This window comes from Calidris pugnax, unplaced genomic scaffold, assembly GCF_001431845.1.
Source record: "Calidris pugnax isolate Ruff unplaced genomic scaffold, ASM143184v1 scaffold270, whole genome shotgun sequence".
Lineage (NCBI taxonomy): Eukaryota > Metazoa > Chordata > Aves > Charadriiformes > Scolopacidae > Calidris > Calidris pugnax.
This window is the reverse complement of record NW_015091277.1, coordinates 1,151,565-1,173,655: the sequence shown is the minus strand read 5'-3', so window position 1 is coordinate 1,173,655 and position 22,091 is coordinate 1,151,565. Positions and strand designations below refer to the sequence as shown.

Below are 22,091 nucleotides of genomic sequence, written 5' to 3'. Positions count from 1 at the left end.
GGGTTTAATATTTTTCCTAGAACTTTTTTTTTTTTTTTTTTTTTTTTTTTTTTTTTTTTTTTTTTATAGAAAAAAAAAAAAAAAAAAAAAAAAAAAAAGAGGGCAGTATCTGGCATGGGAATTTATGAATTTATGTCACCCAACTCAACATTTAAACATAAGATACCCACTCTACAAATCTTTCGCCTACAATAAAAGCAGGCATGCCCAGGACAGAGCAATTTATTCTATATTAGGAGAGTCAGCCCCTTCTCATAAATTACAGAGCAGGCTAATAACAGCTTTCTCAGGCTAAAATGTCTAACTTTTTAAAGGCTAGGATTAGGGAGGGGTAAGGACGCCACTACTACTCAACTCAAGGTCCTATTTGCACAAATACTGTTCTAGACGACCACTGTAGAAGAATCCACACACCAAGAATGTCTCTCTGGTCAAGAGAAATACCATCTCTGTCTGGCATTGAACTGTTTTAATACCAGTGAGGAGCAGTGGATTAAAAGAAGGAAAAAAGAAAAACATGCTATTGTTTCACAATCGGTTCTTAAAAGTTGAGTTTAGAATTATAGGGGGAGGCGACGGGGGTGTCTTCCTTTTTTTTTTTTTTCACCTTTCTTTTGTTTTTTTGGTTTTGTTTTTGAAGAGCTGTGTTGGCTATTTCTGTTCCTCTTCAAGTATTTAATGAGTTCCATTCCCTGAATCATCTTTTTACTTACCTGCAGCGACAGGTAATTCTGGTCAGCCCCTCCATGGTCTCCAAGAGTAAATACACCAATACATGTCACCAGTGTTATCAGACTGCTATTTCAGTATCTAATATTTAGAGAGCTTTTTATCAACACCTTCCACTTTCTTCTTGAAGAAAGTCTATCCAGTGTTATCAGACTGCTATTTCAGTATCTATTTAGAGAGCTTTTTATCAACACGTTCCACTTTCTCCTTGAAGGAAGTCTATCTCATAGAATTGTCTAGGTTGGAAGAGACCCTTGGGATCATCGAGTCCAACCATCTATCCTACTCTACAAAGTCCTCCCCTACACCATGTCCCTCAGCACTGCACCTAAACGGCCCTTGACAACAGCCAGGGATGGTGGCTCCCCCCCCTCCCTGGGCAGCCTGTTCCAATGCCCTATCACTCTTTCGGTGAAAAATTCTTTCCTAATGTTCAATCTAAACCTACCCTGTTGGAGCTTGAAGTCAGTCACAGCGGAGCTGCAAACCCAAGGATTCCCCTCGCAACTTTGTACCCATTAGTTGTGTCTGTAGATACTTCACTATGTATTTCAGATTAATAATTCTACTAACTCTGGGAAAGGGAAGAAATAGTCCCCTGCACCAGTACAGGTTAGGGGTGGCCTGCTGGAGAGCAGCTCTGAGGAAAAAGACCTGGGAGTCCTGATGGACAACAGGATGCCCATGAGCCAGCAATGGGCCCTGGTGGCCAAGAAGGCCAAGGGCATCCTGGGGGGCATCAGGAAGAGTGTGAGCAGCAGGTGGAGGGAGGTCATCCTGCCCCTCTGCTCTGCCCTGGGGAGGCCCCAGCTGGAGCACTGGGACCAGTTCTGGGCTCCCCAGTTCCAGAAGGACAGGGAACTGCTGGAGAGGGGACAGACCACAAAGATGATGAGGGGCCTGGAGCATCTCTCTTATGAAGAGAAGCTGAGGGACTTGGGTCTTTTTAGTCTAGAAAAGAGAAGGCTGAGGGGGCATCAGATGAACACCTATAAATATTTAAAGGATAGGTGTAGTCTGGAGAAGAGAAGGCTGAGGGGGGCATCAGATGAACACCTATAAATATTTAAAAGATAGGTGTCAGGAGGGTGGGGCCAGTCTTTTTTCAGTGGTGCCCAGGGACAGGCCAATGAAATGGGCACAAACTGCAAACTTGAACATAGCAAGTTCCATCTAAACTTCCTCCATGAGGAGGAACTTCTTCACTGTGAGGATGGCAGAGCCCTGGAACAGGCTGCCTGGAGACGTGGGGGAGTCTTCTTCTCTGGAGACATTCAAACCCTGCCTGGACACGTTCCTGTGCAACCTGCTCTGGGTGACCCTGCTTTGGCAGGGGGGGTTGGACTAGAGGTCCCTTCCAACCCCATATCATTCTGTGATTCTATGATTTACTTAATTCTAGTGACTTCAGAAGCATTTAAAGACCACACCCTTACCAAAAAAAACCCCCGAACCGAAACAAAAACACCAAAAAACCCAAAAAAACGAAACCCCCTAAAAGCCCAACCCCCAAATAATCCCCACCACAAAACAACAACAACAAAAAGCAGGCATCCTTTCCAAACTTGTGGAAAAAAAAAAAAAAAAACCCAAAAAAACAAACCAAAGCAAAAACATCAAAAAACCCCATCCCAGCTAAAACCCCAAAAAACCAAACCCCCTAAAATCCCAACCCCCAAATAATCCCCACAACAAAACAACAAGAAAAAGCAGCAGGCATCCTTTCCAAACTTGTGTTTTTTTCAGGACAATTGCTATTATCTTTATCAAGACAAAGGTTTCCCCACCCTGATGCTGAGCTGGTGCTCAGCAGAGTAATACTTGCATTTCTGTATCAACTCACCAGTAGATCTAGAAACCTTCTTAACAACTCATTGTACCCACTACAGGCTAAAATATCTACTTTTTTTCCCAAAGATGCTACTATATCAGCCCTAAGTATAATTTTGTAGAAATCAGGATGTGAAAAACTGAGGTACCTCGACCAAACTACCCCTCAGAGTGGGTTTACTGGGTAGCTTGTGCTGCACCATCCAGTGACAGGAGCCTCAGGTGCCACGTGAGGTTTGTTTTAAACACCAACAGTGGGACCACCAAGGAATTTAAAGATATTACTGGCCAGGATGAACAGACCCAGCAGATCTTGCTGTACACATGCAGCAGCATTCTCTGCTTTAGCACTGCTGAAAGTCCAAAACATACTAGGAGATTGTGACTGGTGTGAGTGTACTTGGTTCTGGTCCTAAAAAAAACCCCTGTGTTTAGAGGCTGTACTGGCAGAGAGCATCAAGGCTGGCCTGCACGAGGCTGGGAAGAAAAAAACTTAATTTAGAACAAGGGGTAAGGGAAAGGCAGGCTGTCACTGATAAAAGGACAAGAAGATAAGGCAGGGACTGCACAGCTGAATTTAACAGACACAGTTCTGTATGTATTCTGGTTCTTTGGATGTGCAGTGGAATAGAAAAGGGCAGCATCCAGATTATAAAATGCTTTAAATTAGGGCTAACGCAGTTTTCTGATCTTTCTGCCCTCTAACAGAAGACAACATAGTAATTCTCCTCTGCCACATTTCTCTTTTCCTCCCAGGCTTCCCTCACATTACATGTTTCCTTCTAAAATACAAGAACTACCGCAATCCTTAAGAACACTTTAACTCCATAACTTCTACTCATTGTTTTCTTCTTCATCCCCAGCTATTTTTCTTCTGAATTAATTTAGTCTCCAATAAAGGTCCCAATAATTATATGAGCACGTCACCCACAGAAAAGCCTTGAACCACTAGAGCAAGTCTGAAGTCACTTTTGAAATAAGACTTAATATCAAAGTATTAATGCTCGTAGGCCTACCAGAAACAATATTACTGCTGATAATCTTCCCTCCCAGCGTAGCCAGCGATTTTGGTACCACAGTAATGATGCTGCCACTCGTAGTTTTCACATAAGTAGCAGCCCCTGGGGTTCCAGCCATCCGAGCCCCTATAGAGGGACTAACTGTTGGCCGTGTATACGTTGCTTGAGTTCCTGTTTGGAAGAAATAAGAAAAAAATCACTGTTAGAACATGATCCTGTACTAGTATTTGTGGAAAAAGAATTTTATTTAGAAAAAAATGCAGTAGATTTTATTCAAAGAGACCCCACACTACAATTTATTACCACCCTTTACAATTCTCCTAGTACTTTTTAAATCCGCAGAGCAATATTCAACTTAAACTTAACACCAACTTAAAATTAATGTCTGAGTCTTCTGAAGTATTTTACCAAATGTTCCATGACTGCCATGTTTTAATTCACATCCTTGTGCCTAAGATTTTAATTTTCAATAGGTGTTTAGATTCTGCCTGCATGTTTGCCACTTGCTCTCTCAGATGCCCAAGAGTTGACATCCAATGACACTACCAGAACTGATCCCTTCCTCTCTTGAAAGACACCCCTACTCTCACTCCTCCTCTCTGACAGATTGTTTATAAAGAACACCACCAACGACTGGGCTAAATATCACTCTAAAAGAAAAATGTAATTTACAATGATAATGCAATTTTACGGATATAGCTTTCAGCAGTACAAAAGAAACCTCCTGACATGGTATAAATGCTGGGTTTTTTTCAGACCTCCTCCTTCTCAGAATGGAAACAGAACTGAGTCCACAAAAGAAACTTGCTCAGAATAATACAAGTCAACAGCTACACGGACACTGTAATTCCATTCTGCTTGCAGGTAGGGCACTACAGACCTTAACTGCTAAAGAGCAAAACAGTTTGTTATAATCAGAATACAGCCATGTCTTCCAATCCACCAAGAGAGCACAATACAGGTTTTACCAACTTAGTGAACTGTAAAACTGCCACATTTTTTTTATTTACTTAAGAATGTTTTTGTAAAGTACTTCAAAAGTTAAAAAAAAATACTATAAACCACTAGTTAATGCTAATATTCCCAACCTGTGCTAATAATTCAGGAAGTAAGTTACAGTTTTCAGAAAACTAGGATAAAGCTGCCTTTCAAGCTTTCCTTGTACAAGTTTACAATCTGAACTGTCTGCATTATTTTTGATCTTTAACCAATAAGAAAATACAAACACAATTAGATCCCCAGGAAAAGCAATGGAAGTTTAAAATTCAATTTACTGGCCTTTTTATAAATTCATTGCAGGACTATGAGCAAGTCACCTGTCTTTTAAAGTCCATACATGCAAAACAGGAATGATGCGGACTTATCTGTTTGAGGTACCTAGAAAGTTAAATTAATGTAAATTGTCTAACATAAGGTGCTACAGAAGTGCAAAGTATAAGTTGCAAGAAAAGTTCCTCAAAAATAAACCCAGTGGGGAATGAAGGGTCATATTTTTGTGTACCAATTCAAAAAGATGGTAAGAGGAATAAAAGAGCACTCAGTGTTAAAAATCCTAATCTAAAAAAAAAAAAAAAAAAAAAAGTATCAACAGGATTATGAATGTGCTTTTGTGCTTACTGTTGACAAGAGAGAAGTGCTTTGGGTTTTTTACCCTAATAAACCATATTTGATCACCTGCATGTCTGGGTTTACCCTCCCTTCCCTTCTCAGAGCCATAACTTACCAGTGGGAGTAGTGACCAGTTTAGTTGTCATGATAGTCCCATTACTGCTAACCACCATAATGGGTGAATTGCTACTGCTGGGCAAGGTCGCTGTAACTGGTTTGGGAAGGATTTTACTGGGCTGCACCTGTTGAGTGATTATTTTAACACCTAGGAAAGGAGAAAGGTCACTGTTAAAATACAGGCACGAAAAGTTACTTTCTGAAATGCTTTCTCAGACCAAGCCCTAGTGGGCAAGTAGCCTCACGAGGCTTTTATTCTTGATCCTGAATATAATTTGTTTGTTTGGGTCGGTTTTCTTTTAGCTTGGAGGTTTTCTTTTTTGCTTCTTTTGCAAACAACAAGACAGTCAGCATCTTTGTCTTTCATGTGCCTGTTTCAACTGCTAGCTACTCCCATCGAGGCATGGGATGCCATTCCATCATTGATTTGTTGTAGTGATTTTTAACCTTTTCTGGTCCATGATTCCAAACCAGAATGTTTCCCAGGAATCAACAGGTTACAACCAATACTGAAGTGGTTCATAGACAATGAACCATCTAAAAGCAAGATAGTTCTTCATCAATTTAGCCTGTAAATTCTAATATGTTTTAATTAGTCTAGTTGAAATTCATCCCTCTGAATAAATTAAAAAAAGCTTTCTGCACAAAGAGTATTTGTGGGCATAAAGAAGCAACTGTGATGCTGTCTAGGGCAGGCTGCTTTAAGTAAACTGATTTCTCTCCTCTTGGAATTACTGGTTATCTTGAAGCCACAAAGGAACTGGGATGAAACAAGCTCTGAGTAGAATCAGCAAGAAAAAAAGATGAGGAACACCTTAATACAAGGGATTCTGCTCCCTCTTTCCCAATTTGTGCAGTGGAATGGGACCTCAGAGATCCACTTCTCACTTGCAAACCAGGAGATTCATGTTGTCTGTTCAAAAGTGTATCCAGGACACATGCATCTTACATTCCACAATGAGGTAAATGTATTGCATTGTGTCGGTCAAATGCCATGAAACACTCAACCTGAGTTAATCCCATCTAAAAGCAGGCACTTGTATTTGTCAACAATTATCTCTAGGTGAGCAATTTTGTCCACTCGGGACATGAAACATCTTCCAGAGAGATTTTCTTCTTTCTCTGTTGACTATAAAAGCACCACGGAGCAAACAAGCTCCAAATTTAAATAATGAGCTACCTGAAGTTAGGAAAGATAAACCAGAGCCTTTGCATCATCCAGACACAAAATTGGGTAAGAAGTGTCCTTGAAAATTGATTCACATCTTGCAGAAAAAATAGGTATCAGATGGTATTTCCAAAGAAACTTCAACTCAAAAAACCATTAAGCCTAAACTCACAGTAGATGTCAAGAAGTGAAGCTCTAATTGGTGAAATATTGTTCAGTGACTGGACAATGGAGGCCCTTTATCTGTCTTCATTAGTGGATATTTTTCTTATGCAACCTATTTTTCTATAGGTCCCATAATCCAAAAGGAAGTTTACCAAAGGACAGGAATAAGGCTCTTTATTTTTTCATTCTATGGTCCATTTTAATTCTTTGATCTAAATAGCACGAATATAAAATAGTCATTTTACTGACATGATTAATATAAAATACTTTGCACTTCTATAGCACTTCTTCCTTTAGAATTAGCTAACTTCACAAACATTACTTCTTACTACATCTTACGGAGAGATAAGAACTGTATTCTACAGAGCCAGCACAGAAAAATTATACGACTTGCCCAAAGTCAACTGAATGAATCAAATGTTATAAAAAGAATCCAGCCCAACTTCCGGTCTCAGACCTAATTGTATTTGTTTTGACGAGTACCTCAAAAGTAGGTTTTGATTTCTAGACCCAAGAAAAGAATTAAAACATGGATTGACTCCTTTTTCCAGTTGATGTAGTTGAACAGCTCTTGTATCTTCAGAGAACTGGTGTCTTCCAGGTTGCCAATCACGTAACTTTTGAAGATACTTACATACCTTTCAATCTCTAAAGATAAAACATGTATTCCTAAAGCACGGTCTGTATACCCGAACCAAACAAGAAGAGTTGCAGAACCAAATTCTCCAGTTATTGTTAGCTGAAAACATTAAGACATCCTTCATATCTACTTATATCCAGGTTTAATGCCAAATCCTGTACTCAACCGCCTTAATGATAGATCCCCATGCACATTTTGGGACAGAATTCTACTTTCTTGAGTGCTGGTGAGATCTCACCAATCAGCAAAACAAGCCAAGATTTAACTCCAACTACCTGATTCCTGTTTGATCTGAATGGTGGGCTTGATGCCAGGTGGCAACTGAGATTGCTGAGGCTGCTGTTGAGCTACAGAAGACTGAACCAGCTGCTGCTGCTGCTGTTGCTGCTGTTGTTGTTGTTGCTGCTGCTGCTGTTGTTGTTGCTGTTGTTGCTGCTGTTGTATTTGGTGCAGCTGCTGTTTGGGGGATTGCTGATGCTGTTTGGGAAACTGTGCTAAGATCTGAGTTGGATTCCCAACCAAACCTTTTGGGGAAGGTAGTCTGGTAGAGGCGACTTTAATTGCTGATGTAGACACACCTGTGAAAGAGCAAAACGGTTTCAGATTGAACAGTGCAACACAAAAGAACAGCATCACAATTTCCTAAATACTTCTGCATTTAAAGTGTCTTTACTATTAAAAGATGCACAGACAGACATGAGTGAAAAAAGCTGCCACAAAGACTGAACCAGCTGCTGCTGCTGCTGTTGTTGCTGTTGTTGTTGTTGTTGCTGCTGCTGTTGTTGTTGCTGCTGTTGTATTTGGTGCAGCTGCTGTTTGGGGGATTGCTGATGCTGTTTGGGAAACTGTGCTAAGATCTGAGTTGGATTCCCAACCAAACCTTTTGGGGAAGGTAGTCTGGTAGAGGCGACTTTAATTGCTGATGTAGACACACCTGTGAAAGAGCAAAACGGTTTCAGATTGAACAGTGCAACACAAAAGAACAGCATCACAATTTCCTAAATACTTCTGCATTTAAAGTGTCTTTACTATTAAAAGATGCACAGACAGACATGAGTGAAAAAAGCTGCCACACAGCAGAAGTGCTGTGGTCAGAGACAAGGGAGCTTTATACAGACTTTCAGCGTGGCAGCAGAACAGCAGCTAATGGAAAGCCCACAATCCCAGACTACTTCCTGCACCTTTTGTAGTACAAATAATTCATAAATATTTTCAAAGCCTGATCTTTAAGCTTGAAGAAACCAAAACATTCACAGTGAAAATCACCACTCCAAAAAAAGTTAGGATAGGAGGATGACAAATACCAAACCCATCAACATTAGAAAGGAGTAGTTGTTGCTGAGTGCGATGTTATTTTTAAAGAGTGAATCAAGTAATGGCACGTAATTTAGAAAACTGTAGACCACACAGTTTTTGTGCCGATATGCAGCATCACAATTTCCTAAATACTTCTGCATTTAAAGTGTCTTTACTATTAAAAGATGCACAGACAGACATGAGTGAAAAAAGCTGCCACACAGCAGAAGTGCTGTGGTCAGAGACAAGGGAGCTTTATACAGACTTTCAGCGTGGCAGCAGAACAGCAGCTAATGGAAAGCCCACAATCCCAGACTACTTCCTGCACCTTTTGTAGTACAAATAATTCATAAATATTTTCAAAGCCTGATCTTTAAGCTTGAAGAAACCAAAACATTCACAGTGAAAATCACCACTCCAAAAAAAGTTAGGATAGGAGGATGACAAATACCAAACCCATCAACATTAGAAAGGAGTAGTTGTTGCTGAGTGCGATGTTATTTTTAAAGAGTGAATCAAGTAATGGCACGTAATTTAGAAAACTGTAGACCACACAGTTTTTGTGCCGATATGTTAGGTCATTTTACAAGTAATAAAGAGATTAAACTGAATTTCCAGTAAGACGGAAAGACAAAGTTCCCAAATCAGTCATTTCTGTCATTCCCTTACATAGTTGTCACATTTCCAGCAAAATTTGGCTTCATCTAGAAATCTAAATTGCACGTCCAGAAGAACCAAAAAAGAAAAATGTAAAGTCCATGTATTATGAAGGTAGTTTCTAACTAAGTCCCTGCTGTAGTGGAAAATGGCAAGAAAAAGTCTCTCTTATTTCTCCTCTAGATTTAAAGATGGCAGTGGTACTGGGAGAAATCATAAGCAGCTACAGTTCTGGGAATCCAAATAAGAAACCCTTTTCTCACTGCATCATCTAAGACGCTGAGTGCGATGTTATTTTTAAAGAGTGAATTAAGTTATGGCACGTAATTTAGAAAACTGTGGACCACACAGTTTTTGTGCAGATACATTAGGTCATTTTACAAGTAATAAAGAGATTAAACTGAATTTCCAGTAAGACGGAAAGACAAAGTTCCCAAATCAGTCATTTCTGTCATTCCCTTACATAGTTGTCACATTTCCAGCAAAATTTGGCTTCATCTAGAAATCTAAATTGCACGTCCAGAAGAACCAAAAAAGAAAAATGTAAAGTCCATGTATTATGAAGGTAGTTTCTAACTAAGTCCCTGCTGTAGTGGAAAATGGCAAGAAAAAGTCTCTCTTATTTCTCCTCTAGATTTAAAGATGGCAGTAATAATGGTAGAAATCATAATAAGCTACAGTTCTGGCAATCCAAATAAGCAACCCTTTTCTCACTGCATCATCTAAGACAGTTTCTCCATTTTTTTGGTCAGTTGTTTTCATTCATGAATTTAGCTTTCCCACACTTGGAGTGATTATCAGTTTACGTCACAAAACATTTCACCAGTGCCTTCTGCAATGACACTGATAATCTTGAAAAAAAAAAAACAAACTCAAACTGTTGAAGAGATTCTAATGTGGTTTAGAATTGTAGTCTCTTCCGTGATTAAACACAAAATTCTGCTTTAAGTCGTTGTGCTCTATAGACTTGCATCATCAGCAGCTAATTAAGAGAAGCAACATGGAAAGCAAAATACTTCCTCAGCCTTGGTTTGATTGCTCAACTTTTTGTGGAATGGAAAATATGAACCAGGAAAAACTGCCATGTGACACTTGTCATTGTCAGGCACAGTATTTTTCAGGTGTTGGTCATGGAGGCCCTTTCATCCATCCACAGCTTCCCTCCCCACCAGTGTCTTCTGCAATGACACTGATAATCTTGAAAAAAAAAACCTCAAACTGCTGAAGAGATTCTAATGTGGTTTAGAATTGTAGTCTCTTCCGTGATTAAACACAAAATTCTGCTGTACGTCACTGTGCTCTATAGCTTTGCCTCATCAGGAGCTAATTAAGAGAAGCAACATGGAAAGCAAAATACTTCCTCAGCCTTGGTTTGATTGCTCAACTTTTTGTGGAATGGAAAATATGAACCAGGAAAAACTGCCATGTGACACTTGTCATTGTCAGGCACAGTATTTTTCAGGTGTTGGTCATGGAGGCCCTTTCATCCATCCACAGCTTCCCTCCCAAATGTCAGCTGGTGGCTGTGGAGCTGAACCAATCAAGCTACCACACGCAGCTTGACTTAGAAATCAGAAAACTACAAATTTTAATCCAGGCACACTCAGGTCTTATTTTTTGAGGACTTGAAAACTGACAGGCTGACAAAATACACAGATAAAAAGGTGTAAACACTTTTTTACTGTTCAGAATTGTCATCCAGATTTATTACCACAAGAAATATACTAAAGACCGGGCACGTCAAGCGTAACTTGCATTTATTTGATGTTAACTTTGTATGATTTTGTAAATCAGGCTATAAGAGAAGCAATCATCTTCAAATACTGGAAACATCCATTTTCCACGCATCAGACAGAGCTCTTAAAGCCAGTCATTTTGAGGCTTTAGTGTTTTAATGCTGCAAGTAACATCTTTTCAAAATAAAAAGATATGACACGCCATCTCACCACATTCTTTTTAAAAAGCAGATATGCACATACAGTGTTTAAGTAAAGAGGAAAAATATTTGACCAACTCTCAAAAAAGTTGACTTTTATGGAGTATCTTGGATCTTGACAGGTTCATCAATAGACTTCTTTCACGTTTCCTGTGCTTTACTTATTGTATATAAAGTGCATCTCTCCAATGCTATTCTCAAAACAAAGTCACAGAATGACAGGGGTTGGAAGGGACCTCTGGAGATCATCCAGTCCAACCCCCTACCAAAGGAGGGTCACCCAGGGCAGGTTACACAGGAACATGTCCAGGCAGGGTTTGAATGTCTCCAGAGGAGGAGACTCCACCACATCTCCAGGCAGCCTGTTCCAGGGCTCTGCCACCCTCACAGGAAAGAAGTTCCTCCTCATGTTGAGATGGAACTTCCTATGTTCAAGTTTGTACCCGTTACCTCTTGTCCTCTCCCTGGGCCCCACTGAAAAAAGCCTGGCCCCATCCTCCTGACACCCACCCTTTAAGTATTTATAAGCATTGATCAGATCCCCCCTCAGCCTTCTCTTCTCCAGACTAAGAAGAGCCAAGCCCTTCAGCCTTTACTACTCAGATGTTCTAGTCCCCTAATCATCTTCATAGCCCTCCGCTGGACCTCTCCAGCAATTCCCTGTCCTTCTTGAATCAGGGAGCCCAGAACTAGTCCCAGTGCTCCAGATGTGGCCTCACCAGGGCAGAACAGAGGAGGAGGATGACCTCCCTCCACCTGCTGGCCACGTTCTTTTTAATGTGCCCCAGGAGACCATTGGCCTTCTTGGCCACCAGGGCACATTGCTGGCTCATGGTCATCCTGTTGTCCATCAGGACTCCCAGGTCTTTTTCCTCAGAGCTGCTCTCCAGCAGGCCACCCCTAACCTGTACTGGTGCATGGGGTTACTCTTCTCCAGGTGTGGAACCCTACACTTGCCCTTGTTGGACTTCATAGAATCATAGAATTGCCCAGGCTGGAAGGGACCTCCAAAGGTCATCTAGTCCAACCTCCCCGCAGTCAGCAGGGACACCCCAACTAGACCAGGTTGCCCAGGGCCTCGTTGAGCCTCTCCTTGAATATCTCCAGGGAAGGGGCCTCAACCACCTCCCTGGGCAACCTGTTCCAGTGCTCCACCACCCTCACAGTGAAGAACCCTCTCCTAATCTCCAATCTAAATCTGTTCCCCTCCAGCTTGAAGCCATTTCCCCTCGTCCTGTCACTGCAGGCCTTTCTAAACAGGCTCTCCCTGGCTGTCCTGTAGGCCCCCTTCAGGTACTGGAAGGCTGCTATTAGGTCTCCCCGGAGCCTCCTCTTCTTCAGGCTGAATTTCCTAAGGTTTCTCTCCACCCAGCTCTCCAGCTTGTCCAGGTCTTACTATTGGACAGCGCAGGCAATTAATCAGTAAAAGAGCTTTTATAAATACAACGTTATTGCCATACCTTGTGCTACGGTTGACATAACCACCGATGGAGTTGATGACACGACAGCAGTCACAGCAATAGTATTTGCAGTACAGGAGGGAGTGGAACAGCTACTGCTGCTGCTGCTGCTACTGACCAAGGAGGACTGAGACGCCGTTATCACCACCGGCTGCTTTTGAGTAGTTGAGGCAATGACTGACGTCGGGACAAGTTTCGTTACTGCTGCATAGTTGTGGGACTTGGAAAGGATGTTGGGTACAAAAGTGGAGCTTGGAGAGGTGGTTACTATTATCACCTGAAAGAAGAAAAACAACAAGAGATTTATTTGTTCTCCGCAATTCTTTCAAAGCACAAAGTTTCAGTAGCGTATCTGCCTATGCGTAGTTTTAAGGATACATGTTTATTAAGATAATTTAAGAGGGTTATATTCACACTTGCAGGCAATAGAAATTTTCAATTTGTTTGGAGAAGTGGTGATAAACATTTCCTTAAAATTAGAAGAGTTTTGTTGTTTTTTTTATTTTTTATTTTAAGAAAAACAACTACTATCTTATTAAAGTACTACTACCTCATGTCTGAAGGAATGTACTGCTTGCCTTCACTAAACTGGGCCAGGAAGCCCATTTTAAATGGAACAGAAGGGATTTCAAGCAAGTTTTACACACCATTCTCCAAAACCCTTCACATATATCAAAAAATGGCAGTGAGAAAATAGATGATTTTTTTTTTCCTCTTTAACAACTAACAAGCAGTTGCTGAGTCAGTAATGGGAAATATTTTTGATTCATAAGGCTGTAAACAATCAATATATCATCAGTGAAAAACCTGGTTTAGGTTTAAAACAATTTCTGCGTTAATTAGTGCTCTCAATAACAAGAAATTCTTATCTGTCTGAAAACCATTTGTCTAAAGACAATAAACATCACCCCTGGTGGGAGTTACAGTTACAACACCATGAATCTGATTTGACACAGAAAACCACAGAATTCATTGTAACATTGGAAGAGGTCTGTTCTTATGCAACTGACCTAGAAAACCACATATTTCTTCAAGTATTGAATATGCTCACTATTTATGTAAAGAGATTCCTTTTATTCTGCTTATATGTACCTCCTTGAACTTACAGAGTTAAAATAGAAACACACCGCACAGATATACAACACATTTTCAGTTTACCATGCAAGAACATTGAGAAATTATTTTAATAATGCATTTTTTCCAACAAAAATTTCGTTGATTAAAACCTTGAAAATTAATGATTTGATGTAGCAAAAGCAGATAGAAAAAAAAAAAAAGGTACAGAAGGGATAAAGAAAACCTGGGTCACCTCAAAGCAAAAGTCTTACACTACTACCCAAGGACTACTGAAATCTTGCCTGAGAGAGAAAAGAAATAATATGATAATGGCACTAGAAATAGACTTATGTGACAGATCAAGAGTTTAAGCATTTATAATTTGTTTAAAAAAAAAAAAGAGGTAATCACATGGATGGAATAAAAGCAGCAAATTTCACCATCATGGCTGCCTCTGTCTCTCCTTTCCCTCCAAGTGCTTCGTTTTTATGGTCCCCACTACTGAGCTATATCTTTAATATCTTGATCTCAGGAAAACCAAAGCCTTACTAACCTCCATGACCTACAGCAGGTTCACCACAACTGACCAATGCGTGAAGGACAAGGTTTCCACATCTGCTGCTCTACCACTTGATTGCATTCTCCAGGGAGACCATTTTCTCTGCATCGCTCTTATTTTTGCCCTCTGTCTGACCCTGATTTAATCAAAACACCCTTCTGAAATTGCTCTTACGCTATGACCATGCAGACAAGCTGAACCCGACACAGTCTGATTCTGGTACAAGACTTGCAGGTGGCAAGATCCTATGATGTGCCTCTGGAGTTTCATCTTATTTCTTAAATAGTCAGTTAATGCTAGAAATACTTCCTAAGTGTTTGGATTTTAGGGCCAGCTCCATTCCACCTAAAGTAATTAATTTAAAAATACAGCCAAAGGACAACTTGTAGTTAAAAAAGGCAGGTTATTCACATTAAGGTTCCTATATAATCCATAGTGCAAGAAGGTAAATTCTGCATCTCAACTAAGTATAGGTATGTAGAATGAATCAGGAGTAATCACATCTCCTGAAGACCAATGTTCTTCAGAGACAGAAATAAAACCATCAGCCCAAGATTATCACTTAATAACTATTTAATCATGTAAGGAAGAAAGTTTGTAAAGCATAGTAGTTCAACAGTGATTGCTGTCCTGTGACGAAGCAGGTTTGGGTTTCTCTATTCTATTTCTTCCTTCAAAATTCACACAGAACAAAATTTAGTGGTCTCCATGTATAAATTCTATACAGAAGAGAGAACTTTCAGGTAAAAATGTAAAAGCATTAAAGCTCAAATCACAGAAGTTACATTTTTAAGATACCTTTTTTGATACTATTTTGCTTTGAAATGATCAAAGTATCCTCATCGTGGGTACCAAAACTGCATCACGTCTTTTACAGCAGAAAGACTGCCTGATTTTTAAAAAAATAAAAAGAAAAAAAAGCAAGCTAGTTGCTTTTTTGTTGTTGATTCTAATTCTTATGGTAAAAACAAATTCCTGACATAAATTGAAATTAGTCCTGTCAGCTCTATTTTGAGAGACATCAAAATCTAGTCCCCGCAGCAATAAAGGCATTAGCTGCCAGAAGCCTCACTAGCTGGATTCCGTGTCCTAGACAGAGGACTTTATTATAAGAGAAATCCAGAAATTAGAGCTGTGGCATTATTAGTTGTTCCGACAAATCTTCCTCCATCCTACTAAAATGTCAAAACAATTCAGAAAGCTGGCATGCGGAAACGAAGAATTTCTTTCATAGCCAACAACTTCACTCATACCCAACTGCACTTGTTTTAAAATAGTACATTTCCAATTTAAGTCTAACAAGTCTGACATTTAATTTAAAACTAATAAAAGGGATTTCTCCCACCAAAATGATCTGGTTGCGTGTTTTGACGCTATCTAAATCCAACAAAAGAGGGCAGTGTGACAAGTTCGGATACAAACGCTACTAAAGCTGATGATTTTTCTATCATTTCAGATCAGTAGGAGTCAAGCACCACTAAGCAAAGCAAACCCTAAAATTTCCACACCAGGACAAGCAGAGGCACAACTGCAGAAAAGACTCCATCAACGGTCCATTGTCTCCCTTTTGGGGATTTAATACACTCCATTTTTAACTACTATGATATACCACTCATTTAATATAGAAAGGCAAAAAAAAAAAAATCTTCCTACACAAAAGATGAGCAAAATAAAAGAAACAGGATGAGTGGGAGAAAGTCTATTCTAATTGTGAATTTGCTGCACTGAATGCAGGACATTTTATTTGATGGTTTATGCTCGCTCACGAATTTCTATACATGTATTCAGAGATAAAATTTGATTAAGGACACTGTTAAAGAACAGTGAATCAACTGAAAGCATCAAAGAGCTCTGAAGTGGGAAAAGGCCAGAAAGCAAGTTCTTTATTGCACGTTACTTCAGTTAATCTTCCTTGGTTTTAAAGTTTCCAAAAATCAGGACATGGGAACTCTGCTAATCCAAATAGAGTCATAAAACAATCCAGAGGACTAATAGAACAAATACTGTGTGAAGGTTTGAGCTCAATAGTCAAACTCTCACAGTTGGAAAAAAATGCTTGTTAGTGGCCAGCCTACCATCAGTCTGTTGGTATCAAGGCCAAATTAATTCCAAGGCCATTATTTAATTAAGACTCCCCTCAAGTCTGCCTTAATTAATAACCGTACCAAGAATGAACTTGGTCTGAGCCATTAATCTTTTTTTTTTTTTACATCTTAAGAACAAAAAAGTAGACACATCTGAAATGCTTCCTAAAGCATGGGAAAATAGTCATGCTGTAGATCAGGCACATAAAATCGGAATCCAACACAAAATTTCCACACAGGAAAGCCCTTTTCCACACACTGCATTCTGGTGAAAGCTGGGCACGATCGGATGAAATAATGCGACTGATTTTAACCACTCCAACACTGTTAATGTAGAATGAGAAATGGCAGGCCAGTACTGAAAGGAAAAATAAAGCCCACCCTCCCCAGTCTTTGACCAGCTCCAAGAATAAGCTTTATAGACCCCCGTAAAAACTAGTGTCTAGACAAAAGGCTTGGCAAGGGAAAGCCCACACCACCTCTCCTGGAATTCCACTACTGCAAAGAATAATGATAAATAAGGAAAATAGAAATAAGAAAGATTACCTTTGACCAATAGTTGTTACCATCTGAAGGCTGTTCAGTGGCCTATGTGATCCAGTTCTCAGTGGACTAGTGTCCATATCACAAAACCCAACACCACAAATGGTACTAACTGGCAACCTTGTTGGCAGTCTCACCAGAGAGGCCAAGAATTGAATGAGCATGGAGACTGAATCCCCTCTCATCCCTAGAAGTGGTCCCTTCAGGTCAGGGTTGAGGCACATTGGTGGGGCAGTCTGGGGGAAGCTTGCACTCCCGCTGCCTGTGCTGTACCTGTTCTGTGGATAAAAAGAGGGCTTCAGTCTCCACGGCTGTCAATCCAGGTCCTTTCACACACAGGTGAACTAAATTCATACAAGAGCTCGGTATTTCCTCTTTGTTCTTTTTAAAGAGGGATTACCTTATCAAAAAAAAAAAAAAACAAAACCCCAGCTAGACAGTTCATAGAAAGAAAAAGTCAAACATCACGTCTTATTCATTGATAAAACCAGAATAAAGTAACATTTGGCAGCTTCCCCCACATACCTTCTGTGTTGTCGTGTTTGTTGTCTGTGTTGAGGGCTTAGTGAAGGTTATTTTCACAGGCGACATGTGTGGTGGTAAGGAGTTGGCAATGCTCTGCATTATATTACTCATCTTGGGGCTGCCACTTACAGGCACCGTGATAGTTTTAGTGACAGGAGTCACTGCCTTCGGGACTTCTTTCAGCAGCACAGGGGAAGAACTCGAAGAATTCGTTCGCCGTCTTTTGCGGGGCTTTTCATCATCATCTGAGCAGCTGACACCTGGAAGAGAAGTACTTTTTCTAAATTATATTTTCCCCATTCGCAGCGCTCAATGCTTTCTAAAATACTTTAAATTTGCCAAGTCTTATACCCACTCTCAAATAAGAGAAATAGATGATAAATTATTTCAAGTCTTATACCCACTCTCAAATAAGAGAAAGAGGATAAATTATGGTCACAACTAACCTGTATCACACCGCAGATGGTCTTAGTCCTTGAGACAGAGCACGCTTAAAGTGCCATAAAGCAAAGAAACAAACCCCCCAAAACCCAAGCTACTCGGTTACTGGGTTACTTCAGTTGGTTTAAAGAGCTTAAAAAACTGCAAGAGCCAGTACAGAGATTTCATTCTGTTTCCAGGAGCCTGACTAATGAGGCCACGCACACAAGGCAGGGGGTAGGGTAACATCATGCACATCTCCGTTTAAAATTTCACACTACACTGTTGTTGTCATTGCTGGTTTTCTTTACAGCACCTGAGCTACTGAATTTAATCCTCCTGGAGTCTTCTCTGATTACAACCTCTGTATCTACTGATCATTAACAGTACCCTTCTCCCTTTTTTGTTTTGCTTGGATGGGTGGTGGTGGTAAACTGCTTGAGTGCAATGGGCAAATCGTGACCAGAAAAGACAGATGAGATTGTGTTCCAGATTCTTCCATCTGGAACACCGGTAGGATCAAAACCAGACTGAATTTTCCTCAGGATGTCTTATGTCAGAGCGACTCCTTGACTTGAATTTTCCTCAGGATGTCTTATGTCAGAGCAACTCCTTGACTTATAACAGGGGTGGAAATGCTAGATTTGGGCATTGACAGAGATGTGAGCACAATAATGCAATAAGAGCTGGAGCCTCAGCTAAATGTCTATTAATGATGCTCAATCACAAACCTCCAGCTGCCTCAGTCCAATGAAGAAAAACATTACGATCCAGCTGCCTCAGTCCAATGAAGAAAGACATTATGATGCTGGAGCATGTCCAGAGAAGGACAACGGAGCTGGTGAGGGGTCTGGAGCACAAGTCTGGTGAGGACTGGCTGAGGGAGCTGGGGGTGCTCAGCCTGGAGAAAAGGAGGCTGAGGGGAGACCTTCTGGCTCTCTCCAACTCCCTGAAAGGAGGGTGTAGCTATGAGTGGTTCTACAACTTTTAGGGGGGCCTTGAGCAACCTGGTCTGGTGGGAGGTGTCCCTGCCCATGGCAGGGGGTTGGAACTAGATGATCTTTGAGGTCCCTTCCAACCCAAACCATTCTATGATTCTACGATTCTATAACAGGGATGGAAATGCTAGATTTGGGCACTGACAGAGATGTGAGCACAATAATGCAGTAAGCCTTTGGAGGTCCCTTCCAGCCTAGACAATTTTATGATTCTAATTAAAACTCCCCCGGCCTGGACAATTCTATGATTCTATTCCCTGATTCTAATTAAAACTCCTCAGTCCAATGAAGAAAGACATTATGATGCTGGAGCATGTCCAGAGAAGGACAACGGAGCTGGTGAGGGGTCTGGAGCACAAGTCTGGTGAGGACTGGCTGAGGGAGCTGGGGGTGCTCAGCCTGGAGAAAAGGAGGCTGAGGGGAGACCTTCTGGCTCTCTCCAACTCCCTGAAAGGAGGGTGTAGCTATGAGTGGTTCTACAACTTTTAGGAGAAAGTTCTTTCCTGTGAGGGTGGTGGAGCACTGGAACAGGTTGCCCAGGGAGGTGGTTGAGGCCCCATCCCTGGAGATATTCAAGGTGAGGCTCGACGAGGCCCTGGGAAACCTGGTCTAGTTGGGGTGTCCCCGCTGACTGTGGGGAGGTCAGATTAGATGACCTTTGGAGGTCCCTTCCGGCCTGGACAATTCTATGATTCTATTCCCTGATTCTAATTAAAACTCCTTGAAAGGTGTGTGTATCTGGGGGCAGGTCAGTCTCTTCTCCCAAGGAACAGGCGATAGACAAGAAGAAATGGACTCCAGTTGTGTCAGGGAGGTTCAGGATGGATATTAGGAAAAATTTCTTCACCAAAAGGGTTGTCAAGCGTTGGACCAGGCTGCCCAGGGAAGTGGTGGAGTCACCATCCTTGGAGGATTTAAAAGGTGGGCAGATGTGGTGCTGAGGGACATGGGTTAGTGGTGGTTTGGGCAGTGCTGGGTTAATGGTTGGACTCAATGATCTTCAAACCTAAGACAATTCTATTCTATGATCCCCTTTCATTAAAAAAAAGAAAAAGGATCTTAAGGTGACATACTTTAAGGTCAAACCTTCAAACCTAAGACAATTCTATTCTATGATTCCCTTTCACCTCAGCACAGCATCTTAAGATTTTTTTTTATATTTTTTTTAATGACATACTTTAACTATTAAGGTCAAATCTCACTTTATCAGCTTCTGCCCTGTTTGGTGTGTTTTGTGCAACAGACATAAAACAGCACCAAACACACAATCATGAAAAACAACAGAAGTCCGGCCTCAAAGGAGTTCATTCTTCCTCACAATCATTTACTGCATATGTAGAAAAAAAACTATGCTGCAATATTCAGCTGAGCAATGGGTAACTCTTTCTGCAGCGTGATCAATGGATCTTAAACCCATACAAAACTCTCCTAAGTAGGCAAAAGGTTCATAAATTGGTATACATAAGGCATAGTTTAATTACTTTGAAAATCTCTTTCAGCTATAGGGTAGCATTTATGTTTACCAAATTAGCCAGTGTTAAACAATTAAAAAATATAAATATATGCAGAAAATGCACAATCTCCTTAGACAGAACAAGCTGAAGATGTTGTTCTTTATGCCTGGGGCTTACAGACAAAAAAATGCTGTCGCAGTAAAAAGCAGTCTCGCTGGTAACCCAAGCAAACTTGGTTGGCAGGCAATCCCTAATTAGGGTCAAGATCTCATTACTGACAATCTCTAATTAAAATAAATAAATACTCTGGCATTCCAAAAAAGTGAAGACGCAGGAATTAACACGGGCAGGAAAGTGCCCAGTAGCACAGCAAATGATTTCTGGGAAATGGGATTCTCTCCTAGGGTGAGCGAGCACCAGCTCGTTTGCAGGTACATTTCAGAAGGCTGATGGTTTTATCCACACAAAGACAGAAAGCTGAACCAGAGAAGGGAGAAAAGACTCAATTTTAAGTTTGCTTTGAACTCAAAAAAAATAAAAAAAAATAAAAAATTTAGCTGGCTGTAGCAGTACAGACAAAGCATGGATCTACAAGTCCGGATTTCAAGGCTCTAACCAATAATTTGTTTATGGCCCTAAAAAAGCCCAAGGGTGATCTCCATCTATAAAACAGAGATTTAGTTACCTGACTTTAAGGTCTACTATGAACAGGTTTTTAAGTATTATGGTGAGTGCACTACACGAACTTATAACTGTGAGCACACTTATCACATTGAAAATGTACAGGAATTTCAGAATCTCTGAATTCATTTGCATCAAAAATCCACGTGCAGCAGGGACGTTAGGTCACAGCTGTTATTTTAATGGGTCACCAAGAAATACTGGAGAGAGAGCTCTTTCTTTGTGGTCCTCATCCACAAAAAAATTAAAATAAATAAATCACAGCAGTTAGGTCACAGCTGTTATTTTAATGGGTCACTAAGAAATATTGGAGAGAGAGCTCTTCCTTTGTGGTCCTCATCCACAAAAAAAATAAATAAATCACAGCACAGAAGAGAGTAAGATTAAACTAGCAGGACACTGTTTTATGTAAGTACAGCTCATTTCATCTCCTGTTTTCACTGCTGAGGTTCTCTAAGAACGTTATTCCTGCAATTTCATGTTAGAAACTGCATTTGCACAAAGCTTATAATGCTTATAAATACTTAAATGCTTCAATGCTTATAAATACTTAAAGGGTGGGTGTCAAGAGGATGGGGCCAGTCTTTTTTCAGTGGTGCCCAGTGACAGGACAAGAGGAAATGGGCACAAACTTGAATATCAGAATTTCCATATAAACATGAGGAGGAACTTCTTCATTTTGAGGGTGGCAGAGCCCTGGAAGAGGCTGCCCAGAGAGGTGGTGGAGTCTCCTTCTCTGGAGATATTCAAAACCTGCAGGTTGCACGTTCCTGTGCAACCTGCTCTGGGTGGACCTGCTCTGGCAGGGGGGTATAGACTAGATGATCTCCAGAGGTCCCTTCCAACCCCATATCATTCTGTGATTGTGAATTTTTCCACCAGCATTTAGCTAAAAGGTAACACAGCTCGACTATAACTCACACTCGATGGGCGAGGAAGCAGAGGCACGGAAGGTTAATGGCTCAGTCAGACTGTGACTGGGATGTGGTCACACAACAGATCAGTGGTGAAATCACAACAATAACTCAAGTCTCCTGAGCCTGCTCTTAAAGTGTTTGTTAAAACTAACGTGACTGATATAACACATTCTGAAAAGACACACATTCCTTAAAAAAACCCAGCCAACCAAACAAAAAAAACAAGGTC

The 22,091-nt window shown here is 40.7% G+C and overlaps 1 protein-coding gene across 1 annotated transcript in view; it reads right to left on the bottom strand.

The window, feature by feature from the left end:
- The window catches only part of EMSY (EMSY, BRCA2-interacting transcriptional repressor), a 50,373-nt gene that overhangs the window by 17,512 nt on the left and 10,770 nt on the right, over positions 1-22,091 (bottom strand). The window contains exons 7-11 of the mRNA XM_014960614.1: positions 17,393-17,652; positions 12,626-12,902; positions 7,552-7,854; positions 5,302-5,451; positions 3,576-3,749 (exon numbers count right to left, since the gene is read on the bottom strand). Of these exons, the coding sequence (XP_014816100.1) occupies positions 3,576-3,749; positions 5,302-5,451; positions 7,552-7,854; positions 12,626-12,902; positions 17,393-17,652 (1,164 nt within the window). The remainder of the gene's footprint in view (positions 1-3,575; positions 3,750-5,301; positions 5,452-7,551; positions 7,855-12,625; positions 12,903-17,392; positions 17,653-22,091) is intronic.